This window comes from Garra rufa, chromosome 17 (assembly GCF_049309525.1).
Source record: "Garra rufa chromosome 17, GarRuf1.0, whole genome shotgun sequence".
NCBI classification, from domain to species: Eukaryota; Metazoa; Chordata; class Actinopteri; order Cypriniformes; family Cyprinidae; genus Garra; species Garra rufa.
In genome coordinates this window covers 42,300,796-42,320,072 of record NC_133377.1, presented here as the reverse complement: position 1 = coordinate 42,320,072, position 19,277 = coordinate 42,300,796, and the positions used below count along the sequence as shown (strand labels likewise).

Genomic DNA, 19,277 nt, shown 5'->3' with positions numbered 1-19,277 from the left:
GACAAATTTACACTTATGACTGGTTTTGTGGTCCAGGGTCACATATAAAAAATATACTAAATATACTAACAGATGTATGTATGTGTATATATATATATATATATACACACATACATACATACATACATACATACATACATCTGTGAGTATATTTAGTATATTTTTTATATGTGACCCTGGACCACAAAACCAGTCATAAGTGTAAATTTGTCGAAATTGAGATTCTTATGTCATATGAAAGCTGAGTAAATGAGCTTTCCATTGATGAATGGTTTGTTAGGATAGGACGATATTTGTCTGAGATACAACTATTTGAAAATCTGGAATCTGAGGGTGCAAAAAAATCAAAATATTCAGAAAATCGCCTTAAAAGTTGTCCAAATAAAGCTCTTAGCAATGCATATTACTAATCAAAAATCAAGTTTTTATATATTTATGGCAGAAAATATACAAAATATCTTCCTGGAGCATGATCTTTACTTAATATGCTAATGATTTTTGGCATAAAAGAAAAATCGATAATTTTGACCCATACAGTGTATTTTTGGCTATTGCTACAAATATACCCATCCTACTTAAGACTGTTTTTTTGGTCCAAGGTCACATATATAATTCTAATAATATATATTCTATAGTATTTATTCTTGGTTTATAAATTTCAACATTTACTAACTGAAAAGTTGTATCAGTTAATAATAATTTAATTTTAATTTTTAATTGAAAATGAAAAATGAATGAAAAATTTTAGATACATTTTCGTTACTTGAATATATATAATATGCGTTTGTGTGTGAATATATTTATATATTTTGTATATTTTATACATTGTGTGTGTGCGTGTATATATGTATATAGAGAGATACACACACACACACACACACACACACACACATTAAATACATGTAAAATTTTATAATATATAATTTATTACAGAATTGTAAAAAAGGATAATATATATTATATAAATAATTATATATAACATAAATAAATAAATGTAAAATTATTAAATGAATTAAATACCTACAGATAGTCTACTACACACAAACAGCCATACATAATACAATAAAATCTATTTTTTATATTAAAAATAGTGTAATTAAAAACATAAGTATATTACCTGAAAATCAATTAAAAATTAAAATGAAATATTAACTGATTAACAACTTTTTTGATTTTCTGATTAACATGTTTTTGTAAGAGTAATAAATACTGTAGTAGAAGTATTGTTGAACTACTTTTAAGAAATGAAACATTGTAAATTGTTACCAGCTAAATGTATACAAGTAGATCTCTGAAGATTTTCCTACGCACTGCTTTTGAGTTTGAGTAAATAATATTAGAGTTCTAAATGTAATTCCGTTGAAATGAAGGTTACAGACAGAATGAATGAATCCAGATGTTAACATGTACTTCTCTCTTTCTCTGTGTGTGTTTTTGCAGTGTCTGCGTCAGATAGTAAAGATCTGTTCAGAATCCCTCAGCTCTGTAAGTTCTGTGACATTGAATCTACGGAGTGTAACGTTAGCGGCGTCTGCAAATCCTTGTGCAACATCACCGCCATCTGCGAGAAAACCACCGAGGTGTGCGTCAGCGCCTGGTACGAGTCACTTTTCTGACTTATACATCTATGTTTTTGTTTACAGACTCAATCTGCACATCTAGATCTCAAATTACACTGCTGTCTAGAAGACATTCGTGTTTCTGATATCAGTCGCTGTGTGAACTCTGTGCTCATTCAGTATGAACGTATGTCGACCACGACTGCGTTAATCAGGAAATGGCTTCACTGTGATACAGGAAATCCTGTCTGACTTCCAGACAATCCCGCAGGAAATAGTTCAGTTCAGACAAACTCTGAGAATGAAAACAAACAGAGTGATCACGACGTGACAGAAAGGAGCAAATGAACATTTGCTGAAAAAGACGTAGATGAGTTTGTTTCTTAATCAGATTTGGAGAAATGTAGCATTTCATCACTTGCTCACCAATAGGATCCTCTGGAGTGAATGGGTGCCGTCAGAATGCACATCCAAACAGCTAAAAACCTCAAAATTATTCACAACAGGGTTCCCGCGGGGTCTTAAAAAGTCTTAAGTCTAAAATTAAAAAATCACAATTTAAGGCCTTAAAAAGTCTTAAATTTGCTGTTCTAGGTCTTAAATAATTTTACACAGGTCTTATTTTTCCGATGTCCATGTAACGCTACATCTAATTCTCATTTAAATTCTCTTTTTGTTGTTTCCATGGTGTTGTAGTTCTTTATTTCACTATTCCAAATATAATTTGCTGTATTTAAACTACAAATGAGACCAACATGCAATAGCCAATCAGCTTTCTGTTATTGGCGCGAGTCTCTCTCGGATTGTACCGCAGAAGTAAAATGGATTTAACTTTTTAGCTATGAGGAAGTGCAAGTTTAGCGATACTTAGCTTGAAAAAAAAAATGAATATAGGGCTTGGCTAAGGCCAGTTGCTAACAACTGTAGATTTTTTTTTTCTCTGTGGAAGTTACTGCGTCTTCAGACAGAATCGCAGTAGCAGAATACAGGTCAAACTACCCTTTTCTGTATATAATGTTCTCAATAATAATAATGAATATAGGTCGAGCTAGCTGACCGCCAGCCTTCGAGATACTTTTAAAATGTTTTTTTTTTTCTTGCCCGACCGAACAAACCGCCTGATTAAAACTGAAGTGACAAAAACAACTAGCGAAGCATAGAAAGGCAAGAAAGATTCCTATTTTAATACATTCAACGTAAACAGAAATTGATAATGGATAGTGTATTTCTGGTCTATTTGTGAGAAACACACTGAGGTAAAAATTTTAAATGTATAGTTAATTTATAACATAATATATTTCAGTAATTTACCAAGTGAGCTTTTTGCTGAAAATTCTCACAATTACAAATGCTACATTAATTTTAGCTCAATAAACAAGTAGTTAGTCAAGTAGTTACTTACATATTAGACAAAATATTTCCACTGTTTTGTTCTGTTTCACCAATGAAAATAGTTCCAAACAAGGATCGCTTTTTTTTTTTTTTTACATCAGATATTTCAAGTGGTACTTTTATGGGGATATTTTGTGTGGAATAGTATCTGCTGCTGATATGAAAAGTTTACAGTATATCGTAGTAATAAATTTAATTTATGACAGCCATGAAATTTTGTTTACTTTTTACATTAAACACATTAAATATTACATGTATGCATGTAATATAATATCTATTTCCATTACAGGTTTAGGTCTTAAATTTCATATAAGGTGGTATTAAAAAGGTCTTAAAAAGTCTTAAATTTCACTTGTTCATATCTGCAGAAACCCTGCACAAGTAATCCACACTACTCCAATTCAACAATTAAGGCGAGACACTGCAGGTGAATAGGGTAAACAAATGAACTAATAGTTACCACCTTACTTAATCAGTTGATTGATTACATTGATAATTGCAAACATTTCTGTTTGTATTACAAGTTTTCTAAAATGCTATGTTTAAGTATGCAAATGAGCCATTATTTAATGAAATATGTGCTAATTTGCATATATTGCTAGTACAAAAATCTAAACACTGGATGAAGTCAGTTTCAAAATTCTTTTTAAAATATCAGAGTCAAATGTTTTTACAGAGTTAATCTCATTTTGTCACTAAATATAATAAATAGTTGTGTAAAATGAAGCAAATTATATATTAACAAATCCCTCTGTAAAAACCTTCAGGATACGGACAGGAGTAAAAATGTAAAGTTTGGTGTGTGTAAGTGCTACTGAAGTGGAGATTTACGGCTCAGTGTAGGAGAAAAACTCATTTGGAGAAAATGGCCTTTAATATATGTACAGTGGGTACGGAAAGTAATCAGACCCCCTTAAATGTTTCACTCTTTGTTATATTGCAGCCATTTGCTGAAATCATTTAAGTTCATTTTTTTTCCTCATTAATGTACACACATCACCCCACATTGACAGAAAAACACAGAATTGTTGACATTTTTGCAGGTTTATTAAAAAGAAAAACTGAAATATCACATGGTCCTAAGTATTCAGACCCTTTGCTCAGTATTTAGTAGAAGCACCCTTTTGATCTAATACAGCCTTGAGTCTTTTTGGGAAAGATGCAACTAGTTTTTCACACCTGGATTTGGGGATCCTCTGCCATTCCTCCTTGCAGATCCTCTCCAGTTCTGTCAGGTTGGATGGTAAACATTGGTGGACAGCCATTTTTAGGTCTCTCCAGAGATGCTCAATTGGGTTTAAGTCAGGGCTCTGGCTGGGCCATTCAAGAACAGTCACGGAGTTGTTGTGAAGCCACTCCTTCCTTCTTTTAGCTGTGTGCTTAGGGTCATTGTCTTCCCAGTCTGAGGTCCTGAGCACTCTGGAGAAGGTTTTCATCCAGGATATCCCTATGCTCGATTGCAACCAGTCGTCCTGTCCCTTCCGTCGGGCCACTCTGCCATAAAGCCCCGACTGGTGGAGGGCTGCAGTGATGGTTGACTTTCTACAACTTTCTCCCATCTCCCAACTGAATCTCTGGAGCTCATCCACAGTACTCCTTGGGTTCTTCTTTACCTCTCTCACCAAGGCTCTTCTCCCCCGATAGCTCAGTTTGGCTAGACGGCCAGCTCTAGGAAGGGTTCTGGTCGTCCCAAACGTCTTCCATTTAAGGATAATGGAGGCCACTTTGCTCTTAGGAACCTTAAGTGCAGTAGAAATATTTTGTAACCTTGGCTAGATCTGTGCCTTGCCACAATTCTGTCTCTGAGCTCTTCAGGCAGGTCCTTTGACCTCATGATTCTCATTTGCTCTGACATGCACTGTGAGCTGTAAGGTCTTATATAGACAGGTGTGTGGCTTTCCTAATCAAGTCCAGTCAGTATAATCAAACACAGCTGGACTCAAATGAAGGTGTAGAACCATCTCAAGGATGATCAGAAGAAATGGACAGCACCTGAGTTAAACATATGAGTGTCACAGCAAAGGGTCTGAATACTTAGGACCATGTGATATTTCAGTTTTTCTTTTTTAACAAATCTGCAAAAATGTCAACAATTGAGTTTTTCTGTCAATGTGGGGTGCTGTGTGTACATTAATGAGGAAAAAAATGAACTTAAATGATTTCAGCAAATGGCTGCAATATAACAAAGAGTGAAACATTTAAGGGGGTCTGAATACTTTCCGTACCCACTGTATGTAATTGAAGTCTATTGACACAAAGAAACACTTTACAGTGTCTTTTGGATGTTTTATTTCCACTAGTCTGAATAAACACTTTATGAAAAACCAAAAAGCCCAAAATCTCAAACTTGACCGGTGCATGAAATAACAGCATTTTTGCCTGCAGTGTCTCCCTTTAAAGGAGTAGTTCACTTTCAGAACAAAAATGCACTGATAATTTACTCACCCCCTTGTCATCCAAGAAGTTCATGTTTTTCTTTCTTCAGTTGTAAAGAAATTGTTTTTTGAGGAAAATATTTCAGGATTCCTCTCCATATAATGGACTTCTATGGTGCCCCTGAGTTTGAACTTCCAAAATGCAGCTTCAAAGGGCTCTAAATGGTCCCAGCCGAGGAAGAAAGGGTCTTATCTAGCCAACATTTTATTTTTCAGGATTCACAAATGACTAGAAAGTTGAAAAGAGCAGCATTTATAGCAGCAGCTCAAATTGACCGAATAAAAGCCAATCATGACTCAAGATGTGCATGTTTTGTTTCAGGAGGAGAAATAACGGAAAAGCCACTATTGAGACTTTGTGTCACGATCCGGCGCGGCCGTTTTACGGTCACTATCTGACGGACTTCAGCAATAGCATCTGTGAGATGAAACGGGTGAAGGGGATGGAGGACGATTTCTACATCTGCTCCTGCAATGAGGAAGAGTGTAACGATCAGCTTTTTTTCACTGATGGTAAGACACTCAAGAAATTAATACTTTTATTTTTTAAGGATGCATTAAATTTATCAAAAGTGGGAATAAAGACATTTATAATGCTCCAAAAGATTTCTGGACTTTTGAACTTTCTATTCATCAGAGAACCCTGAAAGATAAAATATATCAGTTTCCACAAAAATATTGGTCAGCACAACTGTTTTCAACATTGATAATAATCAGAAATGTTTCTTGAGCAGCAAATCCGCATATTACACTCTTAAAAATAAAGGTGCTTTAGAAGGTTTTTCACAGCGATTCCATTGAAGATCCATCATTTTCCTATTAATATTTAGAATTAACTTTTTTTTTTCTACTTTTTTTTTTACTTTTTCTTTTGTTTTACTTTTTTTTATTTGTGTATTAAAGTTTTTATTAATATTTTGAATTAACGTTTTTTATTTATTTATTTCAGTTTTCATTTTATTTATTAATTTAATTAATTTAATTGCTCATTTTTTCATATTTTTTTACATTTTTATTTCAGTTTTAGTTCCTTTTTATTTGTGTACTTTTATAGTTTTTATTAATATTTTGAATTACCTTTTATTTTTTATTTTCAGTTTAAAAATAAAGGTGCTTTAAAAGGTTCTTCACAGTGATGCCATAGAAGAACCATTATTTTCCTATTACATAATTTACATTTTTATTTGTTTTAGTTTCTTTTTATTTTTGTACTATTATAGTTTTTTATTAATATTTTGAATTTATGTTTACTTTTTATTTTCAGTTTTCATTTTTTTTGTGCTTTTTGCCATTTTTCCAATTATTTTCATTTTATTTTTATTTTATTTTTTCATTTTTTTATTATTAATATTTTGAATTAACTTTTAGTTTTTTATTTTCAGTTTTCAGTTTAAAAAATTAAGCTGCTTTAAACGTTTCTTCACAGCGATGCCATAGACGAACCATAATTTTCCTCTTAATATGTTGAATTAATGTTTATTGTTTATTTTCTTTTTATTTCATTTAATTTAGAATTTTTTTTATGTGCTTTTTGCCATTTTTTCATATATTTTACATTTTTATTTCAATTTTAGTTCCTTTTTATTTGTGTACTATTATAGTTTTTATTAATATTTTGTATTAACATTTATTTTCATTTTCACTTTTCATTTTATTAATTTAATTAAGGATTTTTTTATGTGCTTTTTGTCAATTTTTTTTTTCTTTTTTCAGTTTTAGTTCCTTTTTATTTGTGTACTATTATAGTATTTATTAATATTTTGAAATACCTTTAAAAATAAAGGTGCTTTAAAAGGTTCTTCACAGTGATGCCATAGAAGAACCATTATTTTCCTATTACATAATTTACATTTTTATTTGTTTTAGTTCCTTTTTATTTGTGTACTATTATAGTTTTTTATTAATATTTTGAAATTGTTTACTTTTTATTTTCAGTTTTAATTTATGTGCTTTTTGTGTACTATTATAGTTTTTATTAATAGTTAATATTAATGTTTATTTTCATTTTCAGTTTTCATTTTATTAATTTAATTAAGGATTTTTTTATGTGCTTTTTGTCAATTTTTGTCAATTTTTTTTACTTTTTTCAGTTTTAGTTCCTTTTTATTTGTGTACTATTATAATTTTTATTAATATTTTGAATTAACTTACTTTTTATTCTGTTTTAGTTCCTTTTTAATCATGGACAATTATAGTTTTTATAAATATTTAAATGATTAAAACAGATTCTTCTTGATTTCTGATTTCTGATTTAGAATGATTTCTGAAGGATCATGTGACACTGAAGATTGGAGTAATGATGCTTAAAATTCAGCTTTGATCACAGAAATATATTACAGTTTAACAGATATTCACATAAAAAACAGCAATTTAAAATTGTAATAATATTTCACAATTTTACTGATTTTACTATATTTTAATGAAATAAATGCAGCCTTCTGTGAGCAAAAGAGTCGTCTTTTTAGAAACATTTAAAAAAATGGTAATTCCAAATTATGTATCAGTGATGTATCAGTTCACTTCCTGTCTCCGTGGGCAGGATTCTTAATCAGAATAAGAATTTTAAGACTCATATGTGAGAGTTTTGACTCTCTCACGCTATGCAGGACATTTTAAAAGCGTTTTGTGGGCCAAATTGTGCAAGTGGTTTTCTATAATATCTCTGTGGAGCTGCCGAAGCGCTCAGACGTGTGGTTTCCTGTCTGCGTCTAAAGATCATCGCATGCAGAAATGTTGTTTTTATAGGCGCGTGTTATTTCTGTGCGTCTGCACGTGTGCGGTTTGTTTGGGGTCGCGCATCACTGTGTTTACTGTAGGGAGTTTTGCGCAAGGAAAGCACCACTCGCCTTTATTTCTTTTTCAGAAACGGCTAGAATCTCGTTTTAGATCCGTTTAACAGGAAGCTGCATCATGTGACTCTGAGAGGAAACTTTTGGTGCAGAAAATGTGTGATCAAAATGTCTGTCCAAATATAAACACTGCATAAGTGATGGTCTTGCGTTCCAGTACAAATATGTTTCTAAATCAAGACACGTTTACATAAGATGCAACATTTTTTGCAATGCTTTCTGAGAAATTGAAGTGAAGCGTAAAGGAAAGGAAGAATAGCATCACTTTTTGCGTTTTCAAATTAATTGCAATTGCTGATTGTTGATTCTGTTTGTATATATCTAGTTTAGTTGCTTCTAAACAAAAATCTGGACAAAACTCTGGCCATGTTTTAAAGGTTTAATGCTACTAACCTTACTAGTTAAGTGATTAGTTAGCACTTTCTCAGCTTTTGTTTTGTTTCCTGTCTGCTTTTACTCCAGGATGTCTTGTAAAGTCAGACAATCAGATTAAAAATGGAGATTTTAACAGAGTACAGCAAGTACAGCAAAAACAGTAAAATTTTTAAATATTTTTACTGTTTGAGTTAACTGTTTTCTATGTGAATATATTATAAAATGTAATTGATTTCTGTGATCAAAGCTGTATTTTCAGCATCATTACTCCAGTCTTCAGTGTCACATGACTTGTCAATCATTCTAAAATACTGATTTGCTGCTCAACAAACATTATTATATTTTTTTTTAAATGGTTAAGTACTTTTTTCAAGATTGTTTGGTGAATAGAAAGATCTATAGATCAGCATTTATCTGAAATAAAAAGCTTTTGTAACATTATACACTATACTATTCAAAAGCTTATTAAATTATAGAAATTAATACTTTTATCTCGCAAGGATGCTTTATAATGATCAAAACTGATGATAAAGACAATTATAATGTTACAAAAGTTTCTTCTTCTTCTGAACTTTCTATTCATCAAAGAAACTGGAAACTCTTTTGAGCAGCAAATCAGCATATTAAAATGATTTCTGAAGGATCATGTGACACTAAAAAAACTGGAGTAATGATGCTGAAAATTCAGGTTTGATCACAGAAATAAATTACATTTTAAAATATATTCAAATAGGAAGCTGTTCTTTTAAAATAGTAAAAATATTTCTGAATTTTACTGTTTTTGCTGTACTTCGGATCAAATAAATGCAGACTTGGTGAGCAGAAGAGTATTTACAGAGTATTTATATACTATTATAGTTTTTATTAATATTTTGAATTAACTTTTATTTTCAGTTTTTATTTTAATCATTTCATTTAGGATTTTTTTATGTGCCTTTTTGTCGTTTTGACTTTTTTTTCTTTATTTCAGTTTAAGTTCCTTTTTATTTGTGTACTTTTTAACTATTTAATTTAGAATTTTTTTATGCGCTTTGTCATTTTTGCTTTTTTATATTTTTTAAATTTTTATTTCAGTTTTAGTTTTTATTAATATTTTGAATTAACCCAATTTTTATTTTCAGTTTTAATTGTATTATTACTTTAATTTAGAATTTGTTTATGTGCTTTGTCATTTTTGCCTTTTTTTCATATTTTTTACATTTTTATTTCAGTTTTAGTTTTTATTAATATTTTGGATTAACTTATTTTTTATTTTGTTTTCATTTTATTTATTAATTTAATTTAGCCTTTTGATATGTGATTTTAGCTTTTTTCATATTTTTTACACTTTTATTTCAGTTTTAGTTTTTATTAATATTTTGGATTAACTTATTTTTCATTTTATTTATTACTTTAATTTAGAATTTTTTTATGTGCTTTGTCATTTTTGCTTTTTTCATATTTTTTACATTTTTATTTCAGTTTTAGTTTTTATTAATATTTTGGATTAACTTATTTTTTATTTTGTTTTCATTTTATTTATTAATTTAATTTAGCCTTTTTTATGTGATTTTAGCTTTTTTCATATTTTTTACATTTTTATTTCAGTTTTAGTTTTTATTTGTGTACTATTATAGTTTTTATTAATATATTTAATTTTACTTTTATTTTTTATTTTATTTATTTAGTTAATTTAGGATTTTAAATGTGCTTTTTGTCATTTTTACACTTCATTTTTTAAATTTTTATTTCAGTTTTAGTTCCTTTTTATTTGTGTACTTATTTAGTTATTTATAATATATATTATTTTAATTGTTATGTGCTTTTTGTCATTAACTTTTATTTTCAGTTTTATTTTTATTTATTCATTTAATTAAGTTTTTATGTGCTTTTTGTCATTTTTGCATTTTTTTGCATTTTTATTTCAGTTTTAGTTTTTATTAATATTTTGAATTAACTTACTTTTCATTTTCAGTTTTCATTTTATTTATTACTTTAATTTAGATTTTTTATTTGCTTTGTCATTTTTGCTTTTTTATATTTTTACATTTTTATTTCAGTTTTAGTTTTTATTTATATTTTGAATTAACTCAATTTTTATTTTCAGTTTTAATTTTATTACTTCAATTTAGAATTTATGTGCTTTGCCATTTTTGCCTTTTTTTCATATTTTTTACATTTGTATTTCATTTTTAGTTTTTATTAATATTTTGGATTAACTTATTTTTCATTTTATTTATTACTTTAATTTAGAATTTTTTTATGTGCTTTGTCATTTTTGCTTTTTTCATATTTTTTACATTTTTATTTCAGTTTTAGTTTTTATTAATATTTTGAATTAACTCAATTTTTATTTTGTTTTCATTTTATTTATTAATTTAATTTAGCCTTTTGTTATGTGATTTTAGCTTTTTTCATATTTTTTACACTTTTATTTCAGTTTTAGTTTTTATTTGTGTACTATTATAGTTTTTATTAATATATTTAATTTTACTTTTATTTTTAATTTTATTTATTTAGTTAATTTAGGATTTTAAATGTGCTTTTTGTCATTTTTACACTTCATTTTTTAAATTTTTATTTCAGTTTTAGTTCCTTTTTATTTGTGTACTTATTTAGTTATTTATAATATATATTATTTTAATTGTTATGTGCTTTTTGTCATTAACTTTTATTTTCAGTTTTATTTTTATTTATTCATTTAAGTTTTTATGTGCTTTTTGTCATTTTTGCATTTTTTTGCATTTTTATTTCAGTTTTAGTTTTTATTAATATTTTGAATTAACTTACTTTTCATTTTCAGTTTTCATTTTATTTATTACTTTAATTTAGATTTTTTATTTGTTATGTGATTTTAGCTTTTTCATATTTTTTACATTTTTATTTCAGTTTTAGTTTTTATTTGTGTACTATTATAGTTTTTTATAATATTTTTAATGTTACTTTTATTTTTTATTTTATTTATTAAGTTGATTTAGGATTTTAATTGTGCTTTTTGTCGTTTTTACACTTTTTTCATTTTTTTTCATTTTTATTTCAGTTTTAGTTCCTTTTTATTTGTGTTCTTGTATAGTTATTTATATATATTTATTATTTTAATTCATGATTTTTGTTATGCGCTTTTTGTCATTAACTTTTATTTTCAGTTTTCATTTTATTTATTGATTTAATGTATTTTAAATGTGCTTTTTGTAATTTTTGCTTTTTTTTACATTTTTATTTCAGTTTTAGTTCCTTTTTCATTTATTTAAGTTAGTAGTTTAAGTTTTTCATCTAATATTTGTACAGTAGTCAACATTTGAAGTGGATCAAAGAAGTTTAACAAAGTTGTCCTCTGACAAGAACAAGCATTGTTATGGTTTTAGGACAACTTTCACAAAAGGTTTTGCTCCACTTGAAATGTTGACTACTGTATTTTATTTCAGATAGCAAAAATGTTTGTAATAGTTCAGTTTTTAGTAAACAGCTTTAAATTTTTCTCTGGTGTTCCTGTGCAGTTCCAGCTCCTCCAGAATACGGTAAGAAGGATCTCCCGCCGGTGCTGTTGGTCGTTCTGGTTCCTGCGTTCCTCGCTGCCGTCGTTCTCCTCTCGACCTTCTACTGCTATCACATGTTCCGCCTGCGGGGTCTCAAAACACCCAAAGGCATCGACATCGAAACCTGTGCGATTATCATGAGCGACGACGACCGATCCGACAGCAGCTCTGCAAACGCCAACAGCTTGAACCACAACATGGAGCTCCTCCCGATCCAGCTGGACGTTATAGTCGGGAAAGGCCGCTTCGCAGAAGTCCACAGAGCCAAACTCAAGCAGGGAGCGACAGACGAATCCTTCCAGATGGTAGCGGTCAAGATATTTCCTTACGAAGAATACGCCTCGTGGAAAACCGAGTGGGAGATTTTCTCAGACGCCGAGCTTCGGCACGAAAACGTGCTTCAGTTTCTGACCGCCGAGGATCGGAAGTCCGAGCGACGCTATTGGCTGATAACGGCCTATCACGAGAGAGGAAACCTGCAGGAGTTCCTGACGCACCACGTGATTGGCTGGGACGAGCTGTGCCGATTGGGCGGTTCTCTGGCGAGGGGCGTGGCTCATCTCCATTCTGATCGGACAACTTGCGGACGCGCCAAAGTACCAATCGTGCATCGGGACCTAAAGAGCGCAAACGTCCTGGTGAAAGCGGATCTCAGCTGCTGCCTTTGTGACTTCGGTCTCAGTCTGAGACTTGATAACTCCATGTCTCCTGAAAAACTGGCCAACAGCGGACAGGTGAGAGTGTGTCCACTTCATCATAGGGTTAATTATAATTCTGTGCTATCTTCCATGAAGATATTTAGTAAATTTCCTGTCGTAAATAGATCAAAACTTAGTTTTTGATTAGTGATATGCACTGCTAAGACCTTCATTTGGACAACTTTAAAGGCGATTTTCTCAATATTTATTTCGCACCCTCCGATTACAGATTTTTAAATAGTTGCATCTCAGCCAAAAAATGTCCTATTCTAACAAACCATATGTCAAGCTTTTTTTATTCAGCATTTAGATGATGTATAAATCTCAGGTTCAAAAAATTTACCCTTATTACTGGTTTTGTGGTCCAGGGTCACATATATAGATATATAGGGTTAGGTTAAGGACATTTTTTTTTTTTGTAATATAAAAATGTAATGTATAAATTAAAAAATACACAGTCTAATTTTTATTTATTTACCTATAAAATCTATAAAACTATCTCAATTATATATATATATATATATATATATATATATATATATATATATATATATATATAATTATGAATATTATACATATAATTAATAATATATAAAATATTAATGATATAATGAATTATATTTAATATATAGGGTTAGCTTTTGAAATAATTATGAATTAATTATGAATTTTGAAATTGATTATTATAAAGTTATGATATATCATAAATAATATATTAATTATATAATAAAATGAATTATATTAGATATATAGAGCAGGGTTAAGTTTTCTTGAATAAATAGTTTTATAGACAATAAAGAAATAAACAAAAATGTATATGCAATTTAAAATTTGACTTAAGCATTAAAAAATACAAATTTTCTAATTTTTATTTATCTATCTAGAACTAAAATAATTATGAATATATATATATATATATATATATATATATATATATATATATATATATATATATATATAAAATATTAATAATATAATGGAATTAATTATATTAGATATAAAGGGTTAGGTTAAGTTTTTTATTGTTTTATAGACAATGCTATAAAAATAAATTTATTTATCTATTACTAAAATCATGAATTATGAATATTATATAAGTAATAATATATAATAAATAAAATATTTATTGTATAATAAAATGAATTATATATTAGATATATATATATTAGAATTATATTAGAAATTTAGGGCTAGGTTATTTTTTTTTATAAATAGTTTTATAGATAAACAAATAAACAAAAATGTATATGCAATTTAAATATTTAATTTATATTTAAACATTAAAACATAGCTGAAATAATTATACATATATATATATATATATATATATATATACACACACACACACACACACACACACACACACTTTTATAGGGTTAGGTTAAGTTTTATAAATTGTTTTATAGACAGCGTTAAAAAATGTGTATGTAATTTCAAAAAGTAATTATGGAAAATAAAAATATATACACGTTTTCTAATATCTGTCTGTCTGTCTAATCAATTTAATTTCTCTATCAAATATTAAGGTTTTCAAATAAAAAAAAAATCATAATTGGCAGATACCACTCAGTTTAAACATTATTAACAATCAGTGTTTGTGTTTTATGCCATTTACTTGTTGTTTGTGTTTGTTTGTGTCCCTTGAACAGTTTGGTTTACAGTTAGTTAACAGTTTTTGAGCATCATGAGGTCAGCGTAAGTGTAAAAATGATGAAATAACATTACAGACTGTACGAGAAAGTAACATCCGTGTACACCACATGCACAAAAATACTGATGGTGATTATGTCAGAATAATTAAAGTATTATATTTAATGAGGAAACGACACAGCGCAACACTAAACTGAAACGCAGCAGAAAGACAAACTATATATAATGATATACAGCTAGAAGCATTTCAAAATAAAAGTCTATAGTTTGTTTTATATTAAAAGTAATACATTATATCTTTTATAAAATGTATCTAAGTTCGGTGTAAGATCATTATATGGGCTGGAGCTCACAAACCGCTGCTGATGCTCCTGTAGGATGTGTTTTCATCACTCTGTTGGTGTTTCTCAGGTGGGAACGGCACGATACATGGCTCCTGAGGTGCTGGAGTCCAGAATGGACCTGGAGAACATAGAGTCCTTCAAACAGGCCGATGTTTACTCTATGGCTCTGGTTCTGTGGGAAATCATGTCCAGATGCAGCGCCATTGGAGGTAAGATACAGTCTTGAGGTTGCTAAAAATAGAGATAAATAGCACACCATATATATATATATATATATATATATATATATAAATTTAACTTATTTTGTCTTTTGGAAAACATATAAGTATCTTCTGTAGCCTCTAGGGCAGTACTAAATGAAAACAAATATGATATTTAGGCAAAATAAGAAAAATCTCCATTCTGTTCAAAAGTTTTCACCCCCAGCTCTTAATGCATGTTTTTTCCTTCTGAAGCATCAGTGAGTGTTTAAACCTTCTGTAATAGTTGCATATGAGTCCCTCAGTTGTCCTCAGTGTGAAGAGATGGATCTCAAAATCATACAGTCATTGTTGGAAAGCGTTCAAATACACAAAAATGCTGGAAAACCAAAGAATTTGTGAGACATGAAGGATTTTTCTGAAGAACAGCAGGCAGTTTAACTGTTCAGGACAAACAAGGGACTCATGAACAACTATCACTAAACAAAACAAAACGAAACGAAAAACAATTGTGGATCATTCAGGTAACAACACAGTATTAAGAATCAAGTGTATGTAAACTTTTGAATGGGGTCATTTTTATACATTTTATCCTGTGGACTATATGTAAACGTATTTTATGTGAAATATCTTATTCAGGTCAGGACTAAAAAAACAATAATATGCATTTTGTATTATCCCTCTTATTTTTGGTAAAATAATTAACATTTTGCAGATTCAGAAATAAACTTCTGACCTCAACTGTGTGTAGGTATATATATATATATATATATATATATATATATATATATATATATATATATATATATATATATGTATGTAATAATAAGTCCTTAGCCATCTTCAAGAAACTACTAAAAACACATCTCTTCCATCTTTATTTGACTCTAGCACGCTCTGTTCAACTAGCTTTCTCTATTCTTTTTCTATTCTATCTCTTTGTTTTCTTTTTATTATATAAATGACAAAAATAACATACCAAAAAAATTGTCATAGCACTTGCAATAATTTCTCTTTTGTTGATTTTGATTGCTTCCATCAGAACAAAGCCAAATTGATGTTTATATATATATATATATATATATATATATATATATATATATATATATATATTACATTTACATTTAGTCATTTAGCAGATGCTTTTATCCAAAGCAACTTAGAAATTATGAATTTGAATTTTCAATTTGAAAAAATTTGAATTTGTGAATTCAAATTCCTCATTTCTAAGTCGCTTTGGATAAAAGCATCTGCTAAATATAAATATAATTTTAAAAAAGCATCAATCTGGCTTTTTTCAGAAGTTCCCAAGAAGCGTATGTGTCAAAAACAGGAAGCATCAATGTCATGAACTCAGTCGTGACAAGCGTCTTGTCACACAGCCCACTTCCTGTCTCTGCACCATGCACTTCCTCTATAGCTGTATCGTTGTTGTTGTTGTTAAAGGGTCTTTGTTTGAGACTCGAGTATTTGCGTCAGGAAGCAGACAGATTTGTTTCGCTTGTTGTGAATGGCTGGTTCAAACCCTGATGACGCATTTCCCACAATGCTGTTCTCCAGTGATTCCCCGCCCCCTCTGTGCACAGAGCTGTCAGTCAAACTCATGCTGATGTTTGTGTGTGTGCAGATGTGCGTGAATACGAGCCTCCGTTCGGGAAGCTGAAGGATCATGTGTGTGTGGAGAGCATGAAGGACGACGTCATCAGAGACCGACTGAGACCCGAGATACTGGCCAGCTGGACTAACCACATGGTAACTAGCTAAACTAGTCTCTCAGAGCTGACGCTTCACTAAACCTGTGCTTCTAAACATTTTAACGTAAAAGCCCCTCATTATCAAAGACAATATTCACAGAGCCCAAGATATATGTACTTTTGGTGCTTCTGTAATGATAAGGCTGTTCATATTCAAGCTTTTATTAAGTAAGCTTATTTGTATTTTTTTTTTTACTTGAAATGAAATAAAATATAAAAAGCATACATTTACTTTAGAGCATTTAGTTTCCAAGGCAACATTTTTTTCATTTTCATGTAATTTAACTTAATAACTAATAAATAACTAAACATTAAAGCTGTGTGTGTATATATATATATATATATAATAAAACTACAATCAACATGAAAGCAAATTATTTGTAAAAAATCTAATTTAAAACATTAACATTATGTATTAGTGTAATATTTATAAATATATTTAAATATTTAAATAGATTATATATTACAGATTTTTTTATTATTTATTTAAATTATTTATTTTACTCGTGTGTGTGTATATATATAATTCATTTACTAATCTACACTTAATAGCAAAGTTAGTAATATTAATATTACTAATTATTAATTAATATATTAATTATTTAAATTTGTTTTACTTATTTTTATCATTTATTTTATTTGAATATGTTCTTTTTATAATCCGTTTTAATTATTTATTTTACTAATTATTGTATTATTTATATCCATTTTTATTTATTTTAATAATTCTTTTTTTATTTGAATTATGTATTTAGTTTCATATTGTTTTTATTATTTAGCATTGTAGTATTTTAGTTAATTTTCTTTTAATGTTTTATTTTATATATATATATATTATACTCACTGTAGTGCTATACTGATAGTACTATTTATTTATTAATCTATTTAATTTAATGTATTTATTTATTTGAATGCATGTTTTTATTATGTATTTAAATCTATTTAAATTTATTGTGATACTTTATACTCATACTTATTATACTTTAATCTTATTTTATCTATTTATTTATTTAAATTAGTCTTACTTATTTTTATAATTTATTTTATTTTAATCTGTTTTTTAATACCTATTGTAATTATTTATTTCAATATAATTTTATTTAAATCTATTTTTATTATTTATTTATTTATTTGAATATATGTTTTTATTTATTTTCAATCCATTTTAATTTCTGATAATAGTTTATGCTTATACTTTAATCTTATTTATATTTATTTCTTTTTTATTTAAATTTGTTTTAGTTACTTTTTTTAATCGGTTCTTTTTATCATCCATTTTAATTACTTTTTTACTAATATTTTTATTATTTAATTGCATTTTTTATTATTTATTTTAAGAATTATTTTTTAACTGAATCATGTATTTATATATCTAGTTTTATCTTATTTTTAATATTTATTATTTTGACATTTTTTGACACTGTTTATCTCTTAACTTCTCCCTATCTTCATCTCGTGTCTCTCTCAGGGCATCCAGCTGCTGAGCTCCTCCATAGAGGAGTGTTGGGATCACGACCCAGAGGCGCGTCTAACGGCGCAGTGCGTCGTGGAGCGAATCAGTGAAATCAGCAGCACCGTGATCCCACCTGTCAGCGCAGACACCAAGAGCACACAGGATTCTGGCAATGATGAGAAATAGATCCAAAAAAAAAGGCAGTTTCACATAGATGTGTGACATTTGCACTTTACGGCAACAGCTAAACACGCCAAATCCACTCATGTGTACAGCACAGGGGATGTTTATTTAGCTATGAACTTATACTCAGTCTCCAGAGCGCGTATATACTTGTTAGCAATCATTATAAGCTTCAGGGAAAATCTGCTTCGCTGATGGGAAACAGTCAAACACAGAGGAACAGGAGTTCTGGGACATTGTGAGTTTACTTTGTGAGTATTACAAAGCCAGAAGGTGATTATGAGGGATAAATCAGATCAGATGCAGCTGATTTAAGTGTTTAAATAACCAAAGAGATCCGAGAGCCAAAGATGACCAGGATTATAGAGATGAAATATGCATTCTGCTGTATTTGAGACACTCAGGTGAAGCTGTTTGTTTATTAATGTGAAAATATAAAGACTTTTACACACGTGCCTTACAGAGCGGAGATTGATTTAGAAGAATGTTGATGATCAGCTAATGAGAATCTGATTCTTCAGCAGATCAAACATCAACATTCAGGTTCACCGTCTGAAAGCAAGTTATAAAAGCCGAGGAAAAGAGCACTTTTTACATATATGCATATATAATCATTGTGTATATTTGTTTAAAAACTTTATAAAACATCATAAAATCCTTGCTTGTGAATGTTGTGTTTTTATGGACTGCATCCGCTGCAGCTGTAGTGCTTTAAATCAAAATCAAGTTTAACTTCATTTGGTTTCATAATTAATGTTTCTGGGTTTTATTGTGAACGATTCATCAGTTTAAAAAATAAATCTATACAGGTGCTGGTCATATAATTAGAATATCTTCAGAAAGTTGATTTATTTCACTAATTCCATTCAA

The 19,277-nt window shown here is 29.0% G+C and overlaps 1 protein-coding gene across 1 annotated transcript in view; it reads left to right on the top strand.

Annotated features, from left to right (window-relative positions):
- Positions 1–19,064, top strand: part of tgfbr2a (transforming growth factor beta receptor 2a) — a 29,177-nt gene extending 10,113 nt beyond the window's left edge. Inside the window, exons 4-9 of the mRNA XM_073821817.1 lie at positions 1,441–1,597; positions 5,709–5,899; positions 12,087–12,859; positions 14,885–15,026; positions 16,645–16,769; positions 18,240–19,064. Coding sequence (XP_073677918.1) covers positions 1,441–1,597; positions 5,709–5,899; positions 12,087–12,859; positions 14,885–15,026; positions 16,645–16,769; positions 18,240–18,410 — 1,559 coding nt within the window. The 3' untranslated portion in view covers positions 18,411–19,064. The remainder of the gene's footprint in view (positions 1–1,440; positions 1,598–5,708; positions 5,900–12,086; positions 12,860–14,884; positions 15,027–16,644; positions 16,770–18,239) is intronic.
- Positions 19,065–19,277: the final 213 nt, after the last annotated feature.